At 42.5% G+C, this 20,595-nt stretch overlaps 1 protein-coding gene across 3 annotated transcripts in view; it reads left to right on the forward strand.

Moving 5' to 3' along the window:
- Nucleotides 1-20,595, forward strand: part of LRIG2 (leucine rich repeats and immunoglobulin like domains 2) — a 47,603-nt gene that overhangs the window by 1,844 nt on the left and 25,164 nt on the right. Inside the window, exons 2-3 of one of the 3 annotated variants that reach the window (XM_036015579.1) lie at nucleotides 2,216-2,391; nucleotides 19,779-19,844. Coding sequence is in view for 1 of the 3 variants with exons in the window: in XM_028502648.2 (XP_028358449.1) it covers nucleotides 19,779-19,844 (66 nt within the window). In the remaining 2 variants the exon portion in view is untranslated. The remainder of the gene's footprint in view (nucleotides 1-2,215; nucleotides 2,392-19,778; nucleotides 19,845-20,595) is intronic. The other 2 variants (XM_036015580.1, XM_028502648.2) reach the window with 2 other exon arrangements.

Here is a 20,595-nt window from a genome sequence, read left to right on the forward strand (position 1 = left end):
CTGTAATATAATAAGATGCTTTCTGTTGTTTTAAGATGTGACACCCTTCTGGTTCTGTTGATGCAAATAAAATTTAGAAATTCATATCCGTGTGCAACATAGTATGAATTAAACCTAGCACAGCATCTCTGTCATGTAGCACGTGCCTTTTTTCCTAAGAAATTCTTGGAACAGCTTCCTGGTTATGACAGAATAAATCTGGTGCAGCTTTAAAAACAACACAGCTTCATTTCACTGTCACTGAAATAAATTAAGATCCTCCATTGGAATGTAAACAGTAATTAGAAATAGTTTTATGTAAGATATATGTGTTTTGATTTTTGTTTAATCAAGATAAATTTCCTGAAGCCAAATGATGTTCAAAATTTTTAAATGTTCTAGAATGAAGTTGACATTTTCAGTTTACGTGAAATGCCTTGGAGAGCAATTCTGTTGCAGAAATGTAATTCGGTGGAAGCCTTACATTAGTAGAACAACTGCTAGAATATTGAAAGATGGGATTGTGCAATTTTAAACTGAGAAATGAACAGTCGTCAGCAATAAAACCACCTGGTACACATGGGTTTCTTTATGTAATTTTGAATTTTTAAAACACATGCAATGCTTAAATGCAATAGCGATTCAAACTCAAATGTTCAAACTTGTGGCCATCGTCAAAAAGATCGTAGACGAAATTCATTAATCCTGGTTTTTGAAGTATTATCTGCCCCCAGTTCCTGGCATAGAGCTCCTGAAACTCTTGTAATTTCCCAAGTGATAAGAGTACCAGGAGGATATTTCTTTATAATATTTGGTCTTTGACCTTGTTTCTTGACACAGGGCTCCTGAGTCCCTTGGCATTTCGGGTGATGGAAGTGTCTTTCGATCTAATGAGGCAGTTCTTGGTGGGCTCCTGGTTGGCTTCAGGATGGGGTCTGGTCACTGGAAAGACCAGTCTGTCGCTCGAAGTTTCGGGCTTTCATCCCCACTCCTTTTATCCTGGAAGGGGAGAGGGGCTACAGATTGAGTTAATAGTTTATTAAGCCTCTGTGAGGAGGTCAAAATAAAAATATCCCAAATCTCTGGTTCAGAAAGCTTCTGGGTTGGTGAGCACATCTGTGTGCCATGAAGGGAAGGTGGTGCACCCCAACTCCACAGGGACAGCAGCTCCTTTGCTGGGCCCTTTTAGACCTCACCCTATGTATCTCTTCATTTAGCAGTTTATGTGCTTTATAGTGGCTCTTACTATGTAATAAACCAGTAAATGTAGTAAGTGTTTCTTTGAGTTCTGTGAGCTGTTCTAGCAGGTGATTGAATCTGATGACGGGGCATGGGAACCTCCAGTTTGTAGCCACGTTGGACAGAAGTTGTGGGTAACATGGGGTCCTACTGCTTGTGGTTGGTGTGGCAGTGGGGGTGCAGTCTTGTGGAACTGAGCCCTTACCCTGTGAGGTGGGTCTGCACTAACTCCAGGTAGTGTCTGAACTGAATTGCAGGACACCTGGCTGGTGTCGAAGAAATGGTTGGTGTGGGGAAGAAAAAACCCATCGGTGTCAGAAGTATTATGTGTGTGAGTAAAGGAAGAAATGTGACAACAATTCTTGGCTTCATCAAAGTTTAGTCAGGCTCCTGAACTTTCTCCTAGGCCATCTGTGCACATCCTTATAAAATGCAATTTTAGCAAGAACCCTGCTCAGTCAGTTTAGCAAGAAGCTGCTACCCTCAATAATCTGTGTTCTTCCCCTATACCAGGGTGTCAAACCCATTTTCACCGGGGGCCACATCAGCCCCGAGGTTGCTCTCACAGGGCTGAATACAATTTTAGGACTGTATAAATGTAACCGTTCCTTAGCAGTTAAGTGAGAGCTTGGCGTTGCTGCCAGGTAGAAACAAGGTGCCCGGCCACCGGGCCTTGTGTTTGCCACCTGTGCCCTATACCTGTCCCCAATGGTGTCTGATCACCCTGACCTGCTCTCAGCCAGAATCCCGTTTGGTCTGGTTAGTCAGAACCCTCTTACCTCTGATGTTTTCTCTTAGTACTTTTCATCCACTGAGCCCACCCTGCTCCTTAGCTTTAAATTCCCGTGTACACAGGCAGTATTTGGAGTTGAGCCCACTCTCTTACTTACATGAAAAAATTTCATTGCAGTGGTCTCTGTGCCTAGCTCTCCATTCCCCAAAGTCTTCCTTACCATGCTTTAACAAGTATCATTGAATCTTTTTTTCCTTTTAACAGTTATGGTGCCACAACTCCGATAGGATCAGATTCATCACTGGACCCCCGGACCTCTCACCCAGGACCCTAAGTGCATACCTTTGAAGCCCTTATCTTCCTCCTGACTGATGGATCGGGGATCCATTGGTGAGTCCGACTCCTGAACTGTTGCTCCGGACATTTGTCCGTGGAAGCTGGTAAGGACAGATTTTGACTCTTAAGAGTCGGGAGTATATGGACAGAGCCCCAGGTAAACACAGACTGGGTTAGAGCCCAGGTATTCCTGTTGGTAAGAAGGTCCTTTAGAGTCCCAGGCAAGCAGCGGTTTGTAAGAAGCTGGGTTAGAGCCCTAGGCTTCTTTGTTTGAAAGGTACCCACTGGGCTGGAAGTCTCTTCTTCTGGCTTTTTTTTATTATTATTATTTCCTGACTCCTCGCACTGGCAGTCTTTCTGCCTGTCTCCCTGTGACACCTCTCCGTTTTCTCTGCTGGATCCTGGAACTTCTCAGTAGAAACAGACTCCCTTGTTGAACCCCTGCTAGCTGTCCTCCCCACCGATTCTGTAAACTTGCATTCGCGTCGGCGTGCTTTCGCTGAGAAGAGTGTGCAACTTCATTGGCCTCTCTGGGAAACTCGACGTCTCCTCAGACTGTCTCCCCTAAGACATCTCCTTTTCCATTCCTTCTGCTGTTATTTCTCCTCTTAGCACCTTCAGCCTTCCCTCCAGTTCCCTTGAATCCTTTGGTATGTCTCCCTCCAAAACCGCTCCTCCTTCCTCCCTGTAACCCTTTTCCCTGCCCATCTCTGTGGTCACTTGAACTTTGGGCTCCCTGCCCTCCACTGGGGGCTGTCAAGGGACTTAGGAACTCCCAAAAGCAACTACTTGAGGCTGAAAAAGAAAAAGGCTATTGGAGATAGACTGGGTGTTTTGGTTAGTTGGACGAGCTTTGGAAACATCCATACAGTTGCTCCATGTCTCCTTGGTCACCTGCTGTTTGGTCCACAGCCTCCAGAAGCTTGCGCATCGGGGCAAGGGAAGGTCTTGAAGGCGGCCTCTGCAAAACTGATAGCAGACAGCCTAGCGTGTCCCTTTTGCTGGAAACACAGTTTGCATAAAAATATGGAGTTGAGAAAAGACAAGAGCTAATAATTTATAAATCAGTGAGTTTGTACTGATGGCTGAAGTATTAGAATGTAAACCATAAGATTTCTGTTTGTGTACTAACATTATAGATGTGTGATATCTTTCTATCTCTAAATGGTATTACCCAATTGACTTAAAAAATGCCTTGAAGGAGTTCTGTTCAAATTGGCTTACAGATAAATGAGCGCTTATGTAAATCAAGTGTTCTTAAAGCTCTCAGAAATAGAGAAACTAAGCCAACGATTTAACTTTATGTGAGCTGGGAGAATTTTTCATGAATAAAGCTAATTTGAAAGTTGTTGGTAAAATAAGGACAGGCGTGTCTTTAGAATTGTCAGCATTAAGTATAACGCAGGCATACAATTTCTTTCCCAACTAGGCTTGCTAGTCACACAAGCTTGTTATCTGTACTCAATACAGGTAGGTATTTAAGGTAGCCTGTTTAGGATTATAAAACTGTAAGCCCAAACTAAGAATAAAACATACAATAAAAATAAATTGCTTGATGTATGTTAAACACATCAGTACAAAAAGAAATAAGGGGGAAAGACCATGTACATTTATCTTTTTAGGTATTTGCTCTTTTGATGTCTGCTTAACATGCGTATGTTGTAGAAATAGGTAACAGGCAAATAACTTGAGATGACGGCTGGCTTTGTTTGGTGTACATTTGCCTAAAATAAAATTCTTGGTCTTTTTTAAGTAAGGGAACTACTGAAATATTCATTACTGAACCTAAGTATAAGTTTATATATTTTTGGCATTTTGTTTTTATATAGTATAGAGAAGCTAAAGATATTTGGATCTATTAGTAAATGTGTCCTCTGCCACTTTGGAAAATTCTACTGTGAGGAATCATATGCCTCTAGAAATTGTGAAATTGAATATTCATAAATTGGTCTACAGAATATGAATGTATGACACACTACAATCGTTTACTTCCTAGTTTTTCCCTGTAAAAGAAAGGCTACGAATAGTTAAAAATTGTAATTATCAGATGAGAATGAAACTATTAGAGACCATAAGAATGAAGAGAAGCAACTTTGTTTGCAAAGTATGCAAGGTGTATGTATTTTGTTCAGGGGGAAGAAGTGATTTATTTTAAGGTAGACTGCCTGCTAGTTCCAGAATGAGAAAGGGAGAGATAAAGAACAAGGACCGAATGGATATTAGAAAAATAGTTGTAGATTTGTAGAAAAGGAGTTTTATGTGTGGTCAAGTTGCTAGAATTGAATGGATTTATTTGTAAGTTGAAAAAATTGAACTTAATTATTGTAAGTGTATTGATACGAAACTAGAATGCTGAAGTTACCTTGGAATATTGGTCTGCTCTTGTTAAGAAGTTGTAGCCCTGACTGGCGTAGCTCAGTGGATTGAGCGCCAGCCTGCGAACCAAAGGTCGCTGCTTCAATTCCCAGTCAGGGCACACGCCTGGGTTGGGGACTGGTCCCCGGTTGTGGGCGTGCGAGAGGCAACCACACATTGATGTTTCTCTACCACTGTTTCTCCCTTTCTTCCTTTCTCTCTAAAAGTAAATAAAATCTTTAAAAAAAAAAAAGAATCGCAAAAAGCTTTACCTTTTAAATCTGCCTGGGAAACAGAGATTTGTGTCATAAAAATAATTTCTTGTGCTTTGCGTTGTCTTTATCAGATGGTATTTAAAAAAAGGAAAGAAAGAAAACCTGAGTCTTCTCAATACTCAAAGAGCTTTTTTTTTAAGCAGCTATGTATTTTCTGGTTTTGCCTTTGAAGTAGTTTGTCACTTTGTTTAAATGAATGACTAAGTATTATTTCACAGTGACCTGTGATCTTATTTAGTCAAGTGTTTAGAACCTGTTGACATTTTTGACAATTTTCCAAAATAAAATTCTAAATGGAGTCTTTTTGACCTCAAATTAACCTGGAGATTTTCTAGAGAGCCCCTAGCATAATCTCAAAGAATCTGTCTCTCACATTGTAAAAGAGATACGTTACACTAATCAGGTTTATTTGGTGTGTTAAATTCCTTGGGAAGCATTGACATATAAGAAATGATGGCAGACCTTCTTAGGTTATATACGTATGGGTATGTGTTTCTAATGTATTTCAGAAATATATGGGGTTCATAGACAACAACCATATTGACAGATTTCTACTTACCATGTCAAAGTATTGCGTGCTACAGGAAGAACTCACTTTCCTTATCAAATGGGCTTTCATTAGAACTTCAGCCATAGCCATTTGAAAATCTTTTTTCATTCACAGACAAGTTGTTTTACTCTCATTCTTCTCTGAAAACATTTACAATCAGCTATAGGCCAGAATATTCCATGATGGCACCAGTTGAGTAACTTCACTGTGCCACTGGGCCAAGAGTTTCCAGAACTAAGGCAGAGGTTGATGAATTCATAAAACTGTCAACCCAAGAACAAGCAGAACAGGAGTTAATTACATGGAACTGATTGAGGATAATTATAATTTTTTATGGCTCTTTGAAATATTGCTGGTTCTTTAATGTTTTGATTTCTGGATTTAAAGAATCCTTTTTACTTTCCTCTTAAGCTGTGTAGTGATTTTACCTTTGTGAAAAAATAGGAAATACTTTTTCTCCCTAACTGATCCCTTCAGAATTCAGAAACTCTTAGTAATTCATTCTTATATTCACAACAATGTAGTTATCTGCATGAGTTTAATAAGAATTTGTTCTTGTAACGGATGCAATTGGAAACATTGGTTACACTGCCAGGGCTTTTACTGCAGTGTTGTATTTGTGAGTGGTGCACATGGAACCCGGTTCAGGGAAGTAAGGTTGACCTCATGGAGCCAGTGCTCTGGGAAAAACTGGTCTGGTGTCTGGCGTATAGGGTTCCCAGCTTTATACGTGAGGAAGGAAGGTCACTTTAAAAAAAAAGGATTTTATTTATTTATTTTTAGAGAGAGGGGAAGGGAGGGGAGAAAGAGAGAGAGGGAAACATTGATGTGGGAGAGATACATGGATTGGTTGCCTCTCACACCCTCCCAAATGGGGACCTGGCCCTCAACCCAGGCATGTGCCCTGACTGGGAGTCGAACTGGTGACCTTTCAGTTTGCAGGCTGGCATTCAATCCACTTAGCCTCACCAGCCAGAGCGGAAGGTCACTTTCTGATAGGCCTAGGAACCTCAGGATGTGTTGGGGGGATTTACCCAAATCTCTAGGTATGGGAGACGAAGTCCGGTGGCTAATTCCTGGATTGACTTCCTCGCCTTGAGAGGCTTTTAAAAGTCTAAGCGGAGATTTCTTATGAAGAGTTCCAGCAGAAGTAAACTAACAAAGAGCCTATATGGTCAGTCGGTACTCTTGCTGTACTTACGTAAATAATCAGGACAAATCTAATGAGACCACAATTATTTTGTACACAAGAATTAAAAGTTTGTAGAGGAAAAAAATTTTTTGTTTCAGTGCTGAACTATAGTGTACTGTGGTGGAGTCCATCTTACATATTTTGCCAGTTTATACCAAATTCCCAATTCTCTGTGTCCTCTAACACCTGCTGTAACTCACTAAACCAATCTTTCCAACTTTTCTCCTGTCTTGGCATCACTGAAAACTAAACCTGCCCCTTTTCTGAAACCCTACAAGCTGAAGCTGAACGACTTGATGTGAACTTAAAAAATGATGACCACAACGGATTATGTATGGGCAGCCTTTGTGCCGGCCGCTGAATGGACCACTCAGAGTCCAGCAGAACACCCGGCGGCGTCACCAGGGACATTCGGACTGCAGGCCGGGAAATTCTTCAGATAGCTGCCTCGTTCTCACTTTGTCGTTCAAAGACGCTTCAAGTTCAAGTCTGAAAAATCTCCGCTTGCTGCCCTCTGGACTCAGGAACTGAGTTTCTGACTATTCATTTTTATTTTTCTCTCACTCCCATAGAAACTCTCCTCATTAAACGCCGCACTGCTGGCACCGCCGAGCACGTGTGCTCCAGCAGCAGGTCCCAGCAGAAGCTCCCCTGGTCCGTGGTGAACAGAGACTGCTGAGGGAGAAAACAGACTGATTCTGTTCAGCGGAAAGAAAATGCTCTTTCCTCGAACAGCAGAGGGTACTGACAAAGGTTCTTTGCTTGACCAAATTTTAGACTTCTGAAACTTGTTCTCCTAGGTCTGTGTGCTTCCTTGTAAAGTGCAGTTTTAGCAAGAACTCCACTAAGTTATTTTAGCAGGAATCCCCCGCCCTTGATATCTGATTGAAGTTCTTATCTTCCACCGTCCCCCAGATGATGATGGTTGATCGCCCTGGCCTTTCTTCGGGGAGAATTCTGTTAGTCTGTTAGCCAGAACCCTGCCTCCCCCCAGGTGTTGCCGCTTAGTCATTTTCCATCGCTGGCCTTGGCTGACCACCCTGCTCCTCCACTGTAAATTCCTGCTTGACCATGCGGTATTTGGAGTTGAGCCCTATCTCTTCCTCCATAGAAAAATTTCATCACAGTGGTCCCTATACCATAGAGATAACCTGTACTACTTTGAGTAAGGTTTTTCTTACTGGGTTTTAACAAATGTCATTGAATATTTTCTTCTTTTGACACAGGGAGTTTTTTTTGTGGACATTTGGTCACAGAAATGAGATTTGCTAGAAGGGCTCTGGCTCATGGAAATGTGGTTGGGGAACAGAAAGGATGAAGGAGTGGGGGATGCGGAACCTTCAATTCCTCAGGTCACGTGGTCGTCCGTGGTGCGGAGCAGTAGGCTGTGTGGCTCTCGCATGCACAGTTGTCAGGGAATTTACAGATGGATCCAATAACCAGAGCATTGGTTCAGTGCCTTGGTTATTATCTGTAGTAGCTAAAATGAAATTTAAAGAGAATGTTGGGTCAGACCTTGTTGCTAGAACAAGCTCAGATTTCAGAGAGGCTGAGCTTTGGCCACCAGCCTCAAAGCTGACCTCCAAAGGAAAAATTAGGCAAGGACAACAGAAGGGACCTCTAGACCTCTGGTCACCAAGAAAGTTGGTGTGTGGGAAGGGCAAAACCAAGAAACTAGGTGAAACCAGGGAGTATAGGGTGAAGAAGTGGTTTCATTTTTTGGATGGGTGACAGCTTCCAGAAGAACCTTTACTAAAATGTACTGTGAGAGTAATTAATTTAGGAGCAGTGTCTGGTTTTAAATACTGCAGTGGAGGAAGAGCATGTTTGGGTTGATGTAGGATTTATAGCTCATTATGGAGCAGTCACAGATGGCTGTGTGTGATCCAGGCACAAAGGTTATTCCCGAGGGGACGGCCAGGCTGGTGGACTGCCTCACAGCCCCTGTAAGATCTCTCTGCCCTGAGAAAGGGGACTCTCTGCCCATTTGCCTCATAAATGCCGAGTGGAACACCTCTTGATGAAGCAAATGGTAAGTTTTCCACATTAGCCTTGTGGTATTATCTTTATGACAACAGGAATATTCACCTGCTGAATGTACCCGTTACTGAGTTCACGGTAAATCCTGTAGGTGAGGGGGACTCCTTTCCACGGACAGCCCGTGTGACCTCACTGCTGCAAAACCAAGGGGTAGTCGGGGAGGCCGTCTGTACTTGCTGTCTCAGCTCTGCGACTAGGCCTCAGATGCTAATAAAAACATGAGGTTCATTAAACAGGTGAAGGAGGAAAAGCAGAAGAAAGAGTCTATAGATTGGTCTTAAAAGAGTGAATAAAGCAAATATGTTAGGGACAAAAATAAAGGAAAAAGAAAAGGAAGAATCACTGGACTCCCCCCCAGCAGACTAGAAAACTTTAGAGGTTATTAAGAAATGGGGTGAATCAAACAGACATTGATGGGGTAAAAACAAAAGTTTTAACAGACAACCTAGGTTTGGGCAGGCCAGAAGGCTCTTGTGGTCTTCCAACTTTAGAGCGCCCCGAACAAGTCTGCTCTATTTATTTCAGTTTGGTGGAAGTTAAAAAAGTCCAAAAGCAGAGGTTGCAGTGAGAAACCTGACCAGCAATTGCTTGAGACATTGGTTAGGCAGATTAAATTAGATAAAAATTGACATGAGGGCTAGAGTAGCTTGGCTGAACTCATGGTGGGGGATGGTGGATACAAAGGCTCTTGCGTAAGAGTGGGTAAAATGGTCAGGAGTTGGAGAGGTTTTCAGGATTCCCTGATATGGGAACCTCATACACGGTGGCACCACACCCATTGGTGAAGCCATGGTGTAATTGAGAGAGATGAAAGTTGCAATGTTAAGTAGCCTGTATGTAAAGAAATTGTGTTTCCTTTATGTGAATATATTATGGAAATGATGTTATATCTGGCTGGGGAACACTTACCCCTGTGTGGTATTGTAAAAGCAAAACCTATTAATAAAGTCCTAGTGGAGGGTACAGCCAGAAATCTGAGGTCAAAGTTTGTAGGCGTGCATGTTTGAGGAGGCTTATGCGTGATTATATTCTGGAGGTGGACATTGTATCTGACTGGGGAGTGCTTCCTCTACCTGATAACTGTGAAACCGAAGGCATGTAAACCCACCGTCAGGCAACACTAATTGGACATTCTGAACGGGAACCAGTGAGATTGCCGCCCCATGCAGCGTCGAGTGGCAGGTGGAGTGCTGGTGTGGACACATCTCTGTGTGGTGGCCCTGTGTGCGCGGCAGATGGGGCTCGGGACGCAAGCCTCTGAGTAACCGCGGAGCGACTGTGATCCGGGGACTTTGGACTGGAGCATTTCCATTTGAAGGGCGGTCGTTTATTTGCTTGCTGTTGGACATTAATTGAAACCACCATGATGACTAAAAGTCATAAAATAATTGTGGAACTTGAAATACCCATGATGTCTTGCATACTGTCAGATAAGCACTCCAGTAGTGCTCAGAAGAGTTCCGTAATAAAATGGAAATGGTGTAGGCAGGGTCATCATGCTACCTGGGGAATGCAGGGAGAGACTGAGGAGCAGAGAGCCCTTTCCCCGACTGACTTTGGAACTGTGCTAGCTTCTGTGGTCCTGTAGGTACTGCCCACGTAGGCAGCTCATAACTGACCGACAAGGAGCTGCTTGGTCTGTGGATGGCAGTTCCCAGGTGAATGAATGCCTGACATCCGATGTGGAAAGCTACCACTCTGAGGAAGTAAAGACAAATTGGCTCATTGGGCTGAATTCCCATGCTACTTTCCTAGCAGTAATGGAAGAACAACAGTGGTAAAAAGCCCGTGTTTGTTGGGCTTTTTATAATAGTACTAACTCATGGGCAGTGGCCAGGGCCTGGCTGTAGGTCAGGCAGAAGAGCAATGAAAACCTGGTCTAGAAAGGGATGCCCATGTGGGGTACAGATAGTCTGTGGAAATCACTCGGAGACTTTGAGGGGTGCATTAAAACAGGGCATGTTGACTACTATCGGAAGGGCCCCTTCCAGCTTAGCGGGTGATTGGACTCAACAAGCAGATATCCCCATGGCTCCACGGGGTGGGTGGATATGGGGGCACCGCAGCAGTGCAGAGATGGGCAGACGCTGCATGGGCCCCTCTCGCACCCTCTGAGGCCCAGAGTGCTGGTAATCTCCGTTCTGGCTGCCAGGAGAAGAGACAGACCACAAATGGCTGGTGGGAAGGCCCCGAGCGGAGCTGGCAGGTGATGCCGATGCCAGCCCTCAGGGGCTGCAGATGGGTCCTGACCGGAACGTGCCCACGGTGCTTTATCTGATGGCACTTGCAAATGCTCAGGGGGCTATAAAAGAGCCAGACGGCAGATAACTGCACCAGTTTGGGTGGCTGGCCATGATTTCTGGAGACCAGGAGATACATTTTACAGCCCATAATGCCCAGCAGTGGGCAGGGAGATGTCCTCCTCAGAGTACAGTAAGTCCTCACTTAACATCACCGACAGGTTCTCGGAACTGTGGTGAGGTAATGTATGATGAAGCCGGTTTTACTGTAGGCTAATTGATACAGATTTCTGCAGCCTCTCATCACTGTTACAAGGGAATGATGTTTTTGAGGACGTGCTGTAGCAGTGGGATAGAAAATTAGGATGGGTGGTGAGAGCACTGGTTGTCTTCCGGGGGGAGGTAAAGATGGGAAGGACTGGCTTACACACTGTCCGGAGAGAGCGCACACACTCAGCGTCTGGTGGCCCCAGTGGACAGAGTCAGAGTCCTCTTTTTCTGTGGATGCGAAGAAGGGAGGTGGGGCAGGATGCCGGAAGGATGATGCAGTTCTCACTAACAGGAGTGTGCTGGCCTAACGGCTCTTCTTTTTTCTTCTCCATGCACTTCAGCTTTTTTTCCTGCTTGATGAAGTGGCCATAGGACCAGAGCTGCAAAATGCTGGTGCTGGAAACAGGGATGATGCCTGATGAGAAATTATATTTTAAAATTTTGGGTCAGAATTCCTGAGAGCCTAAAGGGGTAGATTGTGCCTTCACCCCATCTAGCAAAATTGAGGTTAACAGTGAATGCCAGTATATTGACTGGTGGTAAAAAACAAACAAACAAACAAACAAACAAACAGAAAACCCCAGCTCAGTAGTTCTTGCACCTGTGTGGCTTTACCCTCGCTGAAGGGAGCGAACTGAGGGGAGGCACTTGCTAGACTAGTGTTGCTGTTTGCAGTCCAGACCAGCACAGTGGCTGAGCCTGATGTGCCCTCCAAGGGTGGGAGGGTTTGGGTATAAATGGAGAGAAGGAGCAATTGTAGGTGAGGGTGAAGGAACAAGTAAGTGGCTGTGGAGTGGGGGGAATCCAGCTTAATACCTCGGGAGGGGCTCACACACGAGACGGTGTTGCCCGTTAGCTCAGGTATACCAGTCGACTGAAAGGGTGGAACCCTGTGTTTGCCCAGACCCGTCCCTCCTGGGAAGCTGACAAGACTGAATGGAAGCCTGCAAACCCGAGTGGCCTTGCCTGGAAGTCATTTTTCACTTACAGTGTTTTGCTGTTGGGGGTTCTGTGGCCAGACACTAAGAGGTGGGCTGTGGAATAATAGAAGAAAATACATACTGATCTCTGCCCCTGGTTCTTGGCACAGAGCTCCTGAAACCCTTGTAATTTCCTAAGTGATAAAATCACTTCTAGGAGCTTCTTTTGTTCTAGTACTTAGTCTTTGAAATTTTTCTTTAATTGCTTCAAACCACAAAGTGGTGAACTGAAAATGAATCCTTTTAAAAAAGATACAGATTAGAATTTCTTTCCATTTCAGGACCCTCATATTTTCCTTGGTTGTTACTATCTACCTTTATTTTCCATTTCTTCCATTTGTGTCCATATTTTCACCACAGTTCTCACAGAGAAGTGAGACTAACTGTGGGGATGAGCATGCAGTGCGCTCGCCAGAAGCCTGTCGTATTCTGATCAGGGCAGGTAGTACTCTTCTCCATTGGCCTCCAGGCCTCCATAGGCAGGAATCAAGAGGAAACTTCCGTTGCTTTCGAGTGTAGACTTGCTGTTCCAAGTCTGCACTCCAGAGTAAAAACTGCTTGTTCCTGGAAAGGTCCTGTGCCCCTTCTTTCCCCCTCGCCCTCAGATCCTCAGCACCAAGCAGTATCTGCCACGAGACCGTCGGCAGGGGTCTCACTACGCCCGTCACTCTTCTGTGCCAGTTTCCGCGAGACTCTCAGGGCTTGCAGGCTCTCTCTCCTCTCCCGGAGACACGCGGCCCAGCTCTTGGCTTTGTTTTTATCTTCAGCAGCCATCATCTTCTGATACGCTACATGTTTTACTTGTCTTCTTTTCAGTAGAATTATAAATATCTTCAAGGCATGGATTTTTGTCTGTTCATTCATTGCTGTAAATGAGCGATTTTTCAACCAGTGTGCCACAAGAATTTTTAAAACATGCAATACCTGACTGGTTAGTCGGGGCACTGGCCTCTTTTCCCTTAGATCGTCAAATTAAAAAAAAAAAAACAGTCAACATAACAATTACTGTCCAGTGTGAATGGCAAAAAATATATTTCTGTGTGTGCTGCAGAATTTTATTAATGTATGTGTGCCACGAGATGAAAAAGGCTGGAGACCTCTGCTGTAGATGAACAGTGACCTGCAGTAGATACTCAGAAATATTTGTTGAGTGAAGGCGGCAAACGAGTTACAGAACGTGTATGGCTGTGCCTTCTGTGGGAGATTAGGAGAAACTCTCAAAGAAATTAAACCGTTCTCTCTCATTTGCTTCTCTAATATCTTATGAAATGATTTATTTTTAAGATACTTCATTCTCCATAGTAAACATAGTGAATGAATTAGAGTTTTATCTTAGCTAATTAATTATTTGTATTTTAAGATCATCTTTTTAAAAAGGAAAAACTCGAAATATAAGTACATTATATTACTAATTCTAACTCCCATCTCATACTGCCTGAGACATTTTGTCTAATTGCACCAGAATTCACACAAATTTTTGTGTGCACAAGTAATGTTTCATTTATTCTGATAATCTTTTTCTTTAATAGGGCTTTGCAACATCTATTAGATATTTACTAAGTATTATTGAATGATCAGTTGAATACAGAGTGTCATCATGGCTTGCAGCTGTAATTTGAGGAGTTTTCAATAAATCTACAGCTTCGTTGGGTCCTGTGAATTTACAGATACCAGCCACGCATTTCTGAAGTCGGGGCACCTCGGAGGCATCGTGGGTGGTTTTCACAGACCCTGTGGTTTTAGGTGCTGGCAGAAACACCAGTGTCATTCTTTGAAATGTGCAGAACGACTGGGGGGAGGGCAGCGCACTGCTGCCCTGTTTTTGGAATCTGATGTCTGTTCGTGGCTTGCACACTGTTCTGATGAACTGTTCACTTCCAACAGTCGTGTCAGAGCCCAGACAATGTGCTTTTCTTTGATTGCATTAGGGTTGTAACCTATTTCTTCTCTACCCTGGTCTGTTCGGGGATGTGGTAAACAGAAGATGTGAGCCCATGAAATTGGAGTCCAGAGGCAATATTTAGTTTACTGCTTCGCTTCATTGTAGAGGAGCAGTGCCAGGCAAGTGAGGTTTTACCTTTGGGAGTGGATTACGGCTGCATGTAAATAGGTAAACACTCCGGAAAGGTGACGGTACTGGACCATCATCCTATTCAGGGTCTAGTATTGTATAATAAGCTACTGTTTACACACTGACCTGTGTGCTAAGCATTTTATTTGTAGCCTTTTAATTTTCTGAGCAATCTAGTGAGGTTGGTACTACTGTTCTCATTAACAGTAGAGGAGACTGAAGTTTGGAGCGAAGTAATTGGCCCGAGGTCCCAGAACTGGGTGTGCAGAAACTCTGTTTTAAATGCAACTGTAGAATTTGTATCCCTTTCATGGTTGGTGTATTTCCCTTATGAAGCAATATTTTCATTCATGAAGAACTCAGGGAGAGGTAATGGAAGAAAGTAAAACATGCCTCTTACTCTTGAAGTGAAAGCCGTCATCTTCCCCCACCTTCAACTTTCTGGATTCACAGAAGTGTTGTACAGTGCGTTACAAATAAGTAACACCGATGAGGGATAGAAAGGTGAATCTGGAGGAGCATTACGTTTCATGATATAAAAGTTCCCAGGAAGCATGGACTCCTGAAGGAGCCTCTCAGACTCTCAGAGCTCGTTTGCTCCTGTTTCAGGCAGTTCCAGCAGGCACTGGGGTTCCTGGCCTGTGACAGGGAGGAGCAGGAATAAATCTAGAGACATTTCAAACAGCTCCCCTACAGACAGGAAGGCTGACTTTTGGTATAAAGCTCTTAGTGGTAAAGAAAAGCAAACTTAAAAGCAGACAGTTTTAAGAGTTGTTTTGCAGTCCTTGTCTTTTAAAAGTAAATTAGGCTAGATATACTCCAACAACACGAATTTCCATTTACAAAAGGAAGGGAAAGTTATTCTGGATAAATATGTGAAGCATTGTCATACCCAAACTATTGGATATAAAATATGTTCTTTTAACTTCCGCAAAGGACTTTTTAGAAAAGTTTAGTTATTGTAGAAGCTCCCTGTGCTGCCCGTCAGCGCTGCAGATGACTCCAAAACCTGCCCGAGTGACTGGGAGGAGAAAACCCCGGCGTCTCCGTCGCTGCGGGACTTCGCAGTTAGCTGCAGAGCTGCCTCTGCTCCTCAGCCCTTGGAGATGCTCTGCGCGTCCTATAAATTATTTACACCCCGATGGTACTAAACGGCTACATTAATGGCACCTCTGGCTCCTCATGATCCCAAGAATGTTAATAATTCATCATTTATTACGGATACATCCCTGTAGGTTAGTATGATTGGGAGCTGAGTTACAACACTGAGATGAGGCCTTCTTTGAGACCTTTGCTCTTGAAACATCGCATCCATAAATAGTCAGATGTGAGTGGTGTGAAAAATAAGGGAAAGATTATTGACTGTTACCAAGCGTTAGACTCTTTAGGTGATGTTGATCACGCATTAGTTTACTTAAGTTTTTAACTGTGTCTTAGGAATATGTCAAGGGGAGAATCTTTGAAAGACACGTCTCTGTTTTGGGACTCTGGCTTTAAAAAAACAAACTAGCATTACCTTATGCAAAGTAAGTGGAGTTAATGATTGGCCACTGGAAAGAATAGTGAGAGACTTTAATTTTTAAAATTACCCAAATTCTTGGATTGAGCGCGGGCTGGGAACCAAAGTGTCCCAGGTTCGATTCCCAGCCAGGGTACATTCCTGGGTTGCAGGCCATAACCCCCAGCAACCGCACATTGATGTCTCTCTCCCTCTCTCTCTCTCTCTCTCTCTCTCTCTCTCTCTCTCTCTCCCTCCCTCCCTAAAAATAAATAAATAAAATCTTTAAAAAAAAATTACCCAAATTCTCAATCTGTTTTACACCTGATAATGTGAAGTCTTCAAATCAGTCTTCTTCAGCCTTTTGGAAGTACATTTTATTTTGAGAGAGATGGGGAGGGAGGGAGAAAGAAAGGGAGAGAAACATCGATGTGTGAGAGGAACATTGGTCAGTTGCCTCTTGCACGAACCCTGACCAGGGTTGCAACCCAGGCAGGTGCCCTGACCGTGAATCTAACTGGGACATTTTACTTTGCCCGATGACTCCCAACCAATTGATCCACACCCATCAGGGCTTGGGAGTACTAAAAGAAAGTTAATTTATGCATTTCCAATGAGGGGACGTAGAGTGGAGTTGATGTTGAATTTGTGTTCACAGTTTTGCAGTGATTCCACTTCCCCGTACTATAAATGTATCTTTTGAAAAAGTCTTAAAGGGCTCTGGCTGGTGTCGCTCAGTGGGCTGAGCGCCAGCCTGAGAACCAAAAGGTTGTCAGTTTGATTCCCAGTTCAGGGTACATGCCTGGGTTGTAGGCCAGGTCCCCAGTTAGGGGGGCACATGAGAGGCAACCAACCAGTGTTTCTCTCCACCTCTTTCTCCCTCCCTTCCCCTCTCTCTAAAACAAAATAAACAAAATCTAAAAAAAAGTCATAAAGGTTACTAATGTTGACAGTGTTTGTAGTCCTAGCATTAGCACAGTGCCTGGTCCGTGGTTCAGTAAATGTTTGCGTGAGTAGCTAGGTTCAGATCAGTCCATGTAATTGTAGTTAGATACTTCATGTTTTGATAAGTTAAATATTTACTGGTTGCTTTCTATGATAGTACTACTTTGGGAGTGTATTCCAGGTCACTGTTAGTGTTTCTTAACTCATTCAGTGTGGATTTGTTGCAGAAGAGTCCGGAGAGCCTCATTATATGGGATTCTGACCTATGAGGCCTATATTCTTAAGACAACATTGCTCTGTAGAGAGGCCCCGAAGCATTTCAGGTATCCTTTGGGTGCCACTGAAACACCTTAGAGGTTCTTGAAAGATGTTGAGAAGGTTCTTCCTTCCCCCAATAGAGACACTGAAGCATTTTTTTATTGATACCAAATTCAGAGGTTTATACCATGTTTTTACCAAGTTTATAGAGTTGAGTTTGCTTTGATTGCTTTCTATTTCTGTAATAATGGTTTTCATTAAAACTGATTTATTTGGCCATCATTGACATTCATGAGAGAACTGTAAGGGATGAGTATGGTCAAGACTTACCCAGCCAGAGAGGTTAGGGTAGGGTCTGGAAAGGTCTTAGAAGCACTGTTACTAAAATGAAAGCCCTCAATCTGTAAAAGTAAAAAAAAAAAAAAAAATTTCAGCAAGCGTGAGATGTGGAATTAAATCATTGTACGCTAGTCTGGCATAGAAATGATAGTTGTCTACTTGCCAGACAAGCCACCTTGGAGCAGAATATGGAATATCTAACTTAGAACAGCTGCATTTCTCCTTCAGCTGAAACGCCGCAGTAAATACCGTATTTCCCCGTGTATAATGCGCACCCATGGTTTTGCACACATTTTACATGGGATTATGATGCCCGTTATTATACCCATGGTATGCAATCATTATACCCACATATAATGTGCATCCTTAGTTTTCCCTAAAAAATTTGGGCAAAAAACTCATTATACACTGCAAAATACAGTAAACAGCTTATCATTTGTGTGGAATTCTGTGTTTGTTGTTTAGTGACAAGTGTGAATTGGTATAAAGTTTCTGAATATAAGATTTTATGTGGAGCGAATTCATATATTTTGTATTTCCTATCACCTCTCCACTAAGGAGTGTTCTTGAGCTGGTGCCAAATATCTTGGAATAAAGGTTTTAGAACTTGTGAAAAATTAATGGTTTGATCCAGTCTTAGTATTCTATAGTGTAAATTAAGCTCTTGAATGAAAGTGGCTAGGTTTTACAGATAGGCTGAATCTAGCTGAGAACAAATGGCTCTGTGATAGAGACATCGTTCAGACCTGCATGCATCTGTCAGCTGCCTGCGGTGGCACAGCGAGATAAAGTGATCTGTAATGCTTCTCTAGTGTGCCCCTGTTACTAGACATATTGTAACGTATAATACATCTCTGGGGCTGACAGCTTGTGTGGGCTCAGTTCCACCGCAGGCTTGTAAAGATGCCCGGAAGCATCAAGGTGAACTTTTCTTTAAGCCTATTTAAATATTTAGGCTAAAGGCTAATTTTAGAGAAATCTCTGCTATATTTAATAAACTTTTTGATGGAAGTGAGATGGAATTTCAAGTTTATGGCTTCCTTGCTTATTAGCTATGAGACCTTGGGGTAACAGACTATTACCCTCTGCCCATTATTGTGTCAGGAAAGTAGGATTGTAAGAGTATTTGAGTCAGAAGGTGGCTTTGTGGCTTTGGGCAGTGCCTGTGTTTTAGGTGTATGGGAGAGTGTCTGGCATTGAAATGTTAGCCGCCACCACCACCATCATCGTTGTTTGGAGTAAGATGATTTTCCTTTCCCTGAAGCTAGATTGCTTTTATTTTTTATTTATATATTTTTAAGGTTTTATTTATTCATTTTTAGAGAGGGGAAGGGAGGGAGAGAGGGAAACATCAACGTGTGGTTGCCTCTCACACACCCCCTACTGGGGGACCTGGTCTGCAACCCAGGCGTGTGCCCTCACTGGGAATTGAACTGGCCACCCTTTGGTTCCCCAGGCCAGCACTCAGTTCACTAGCCAAGGCTGCTTTTTTCTTTTTTGAAGGAAGACCATGTGTCTTATCAAGGATATAGTCAACCCCAATTCTAATATAGAAGCTCATTGTCTTGACTTGTGAAATCTTCCAAGTTTGTCTTCAGCTAAAGTGTAATTTACGTCATTATATATCATACTATATATTCGGTAGAGTATATGTTACTTTCAAAAGGACATATTTAGTGTTGACTGGTGTGGCTCAAGTTGGTTAGGGTGTCATTCCACAGGGCTAAAGGTCACTGGTTCGACTCCTGGTCAGGGCATGTGCCTGGGTTGCGGGTTTGGTCCCCAGTCAGGACCCATATGAGAGGCAACCAATCAGTGTTTCTCTCTCACATCAGTGTTTTTCACCTTCTCTTTTCCCTTTCTTCCCCTTTCTCTAAAATAATAAAATATTTAAAAAAGAAAAAATACATATTTATATTATGTTAAAGTATATATTTCGAAAGTATATGAAGTATAATATATTATAATAAAGCATAATATCACTACAATGCATGAAGATGCTATGAAATGACCTGCAAGATCCATTGGTGAGTGGGAAAGGCAAGGGCAGAGTAAGGGGTGACCGAGGTAGAAATTTGCTGGCAGCTGCACCAAAACCTGGCCGTCTGCGCAAGAGGTGGGGCGTTTTCATTTGCTGCTGTGGGGGAGGGGAGCTGGATGGCTGGAGTCAAGGGTGGGAGACTTTTTACTGCATGTCCTTTTATTAATTATTGAATGTTGTGAATGTATTTTTAGTTATTAAAAAATCTATAAAAATTAAAAAGTAAAATAGCTATTTGGAATCTAGGTGAGTTTTTATTCATGCTTTATAAACATTGTTTTTGTCTGTTCTACTCCAATTCGTATTTGATAGGGCTTTTAGATTCCTGTTTTAGTTTACTTAAAAAAATTTTTTTTAAGATTCCCATTTTAGTTTAGTTTTTTTTTTAAGTCTGCTTTCCAACACAAAACTAAAAATGCTAATTTGTCCTTCATTAGGGATTTGAGCCATAATTCGTTGTCTAACTGGAACATCAGCTTGGAATCTCAGACATTACAAGAAGTGTAAGTTATTTTACTTAAATGTACATTAAATTCAAGGTGATTTAATGACTTATGAATTCAAGGATGTTTAAGTTAAAAGACATCGTTTAAAAACTTAAACTATCATCTTTGGCTTTATTATCACAAACTCTAGGCATTGTGGTTTGGGTTGGTGATTTTAAGTTGCAAACTGTAGAAATATCCTTTTTGGGGGGCCAAAAGTAAGACTTTTTTCCCTTGAGAATAAATATGTTTTGTTTGGTTTTTGCCAAAGTTTAAGCCAGTGAAACTCTCTGTTGTGTAAACGTTTTTTAATGTCTTAACTCGTCTAAAATGGAAGCATCATGTCTATAGTAGATTTATATGAAATACAGTACTTATGGTATAATTTTGAATATGATGGTTAATATAATTCAGTTTTTCACTTGACTGAAGTTTTTCCTTTAATACTGAGATGTAGGTAGCATTGTGTATTCTTTGGAGGAAATTTTCAAATACAGGGTGGGGCAAAAGTAGGTTTACAGTTGTGAGTATGTGAAACATGGACTTTATTCTTACATTATTATTTATAGGCACTGTATTGTTTTCTATACAAACAACAGTAAATCTACTGTTGCCCCACCCTGTGTCCACACTGTCAGTCACTGCTTGTGGCATTCCCAGAGGAACAGCTGCTGAGCCTGTCGTGCCTTTCCCACAAACACCCTCAGCACCCTCCGAGTTATTTTTCTGCTTCGATCCTTGCTGACAAGGTCGCTCGAGCTCTCATGTT

This window comes from Phyllostomus discolor, chromosome 14, assembly GCF_004126475.2.
Source record: "Phyllostomus discolor isolate MPI-MPIP mPhyDis1 chromosome 14, mPhyDis1.pri.v3, whole genome shotgun sequence".
Classification (NCBI taxonomy): Eukaryota; Metazoa; Chordata; class Mammalia; order Chiroptera; family Phyllostomidae; genus Phyllostomus; species Phyllostomus discolor.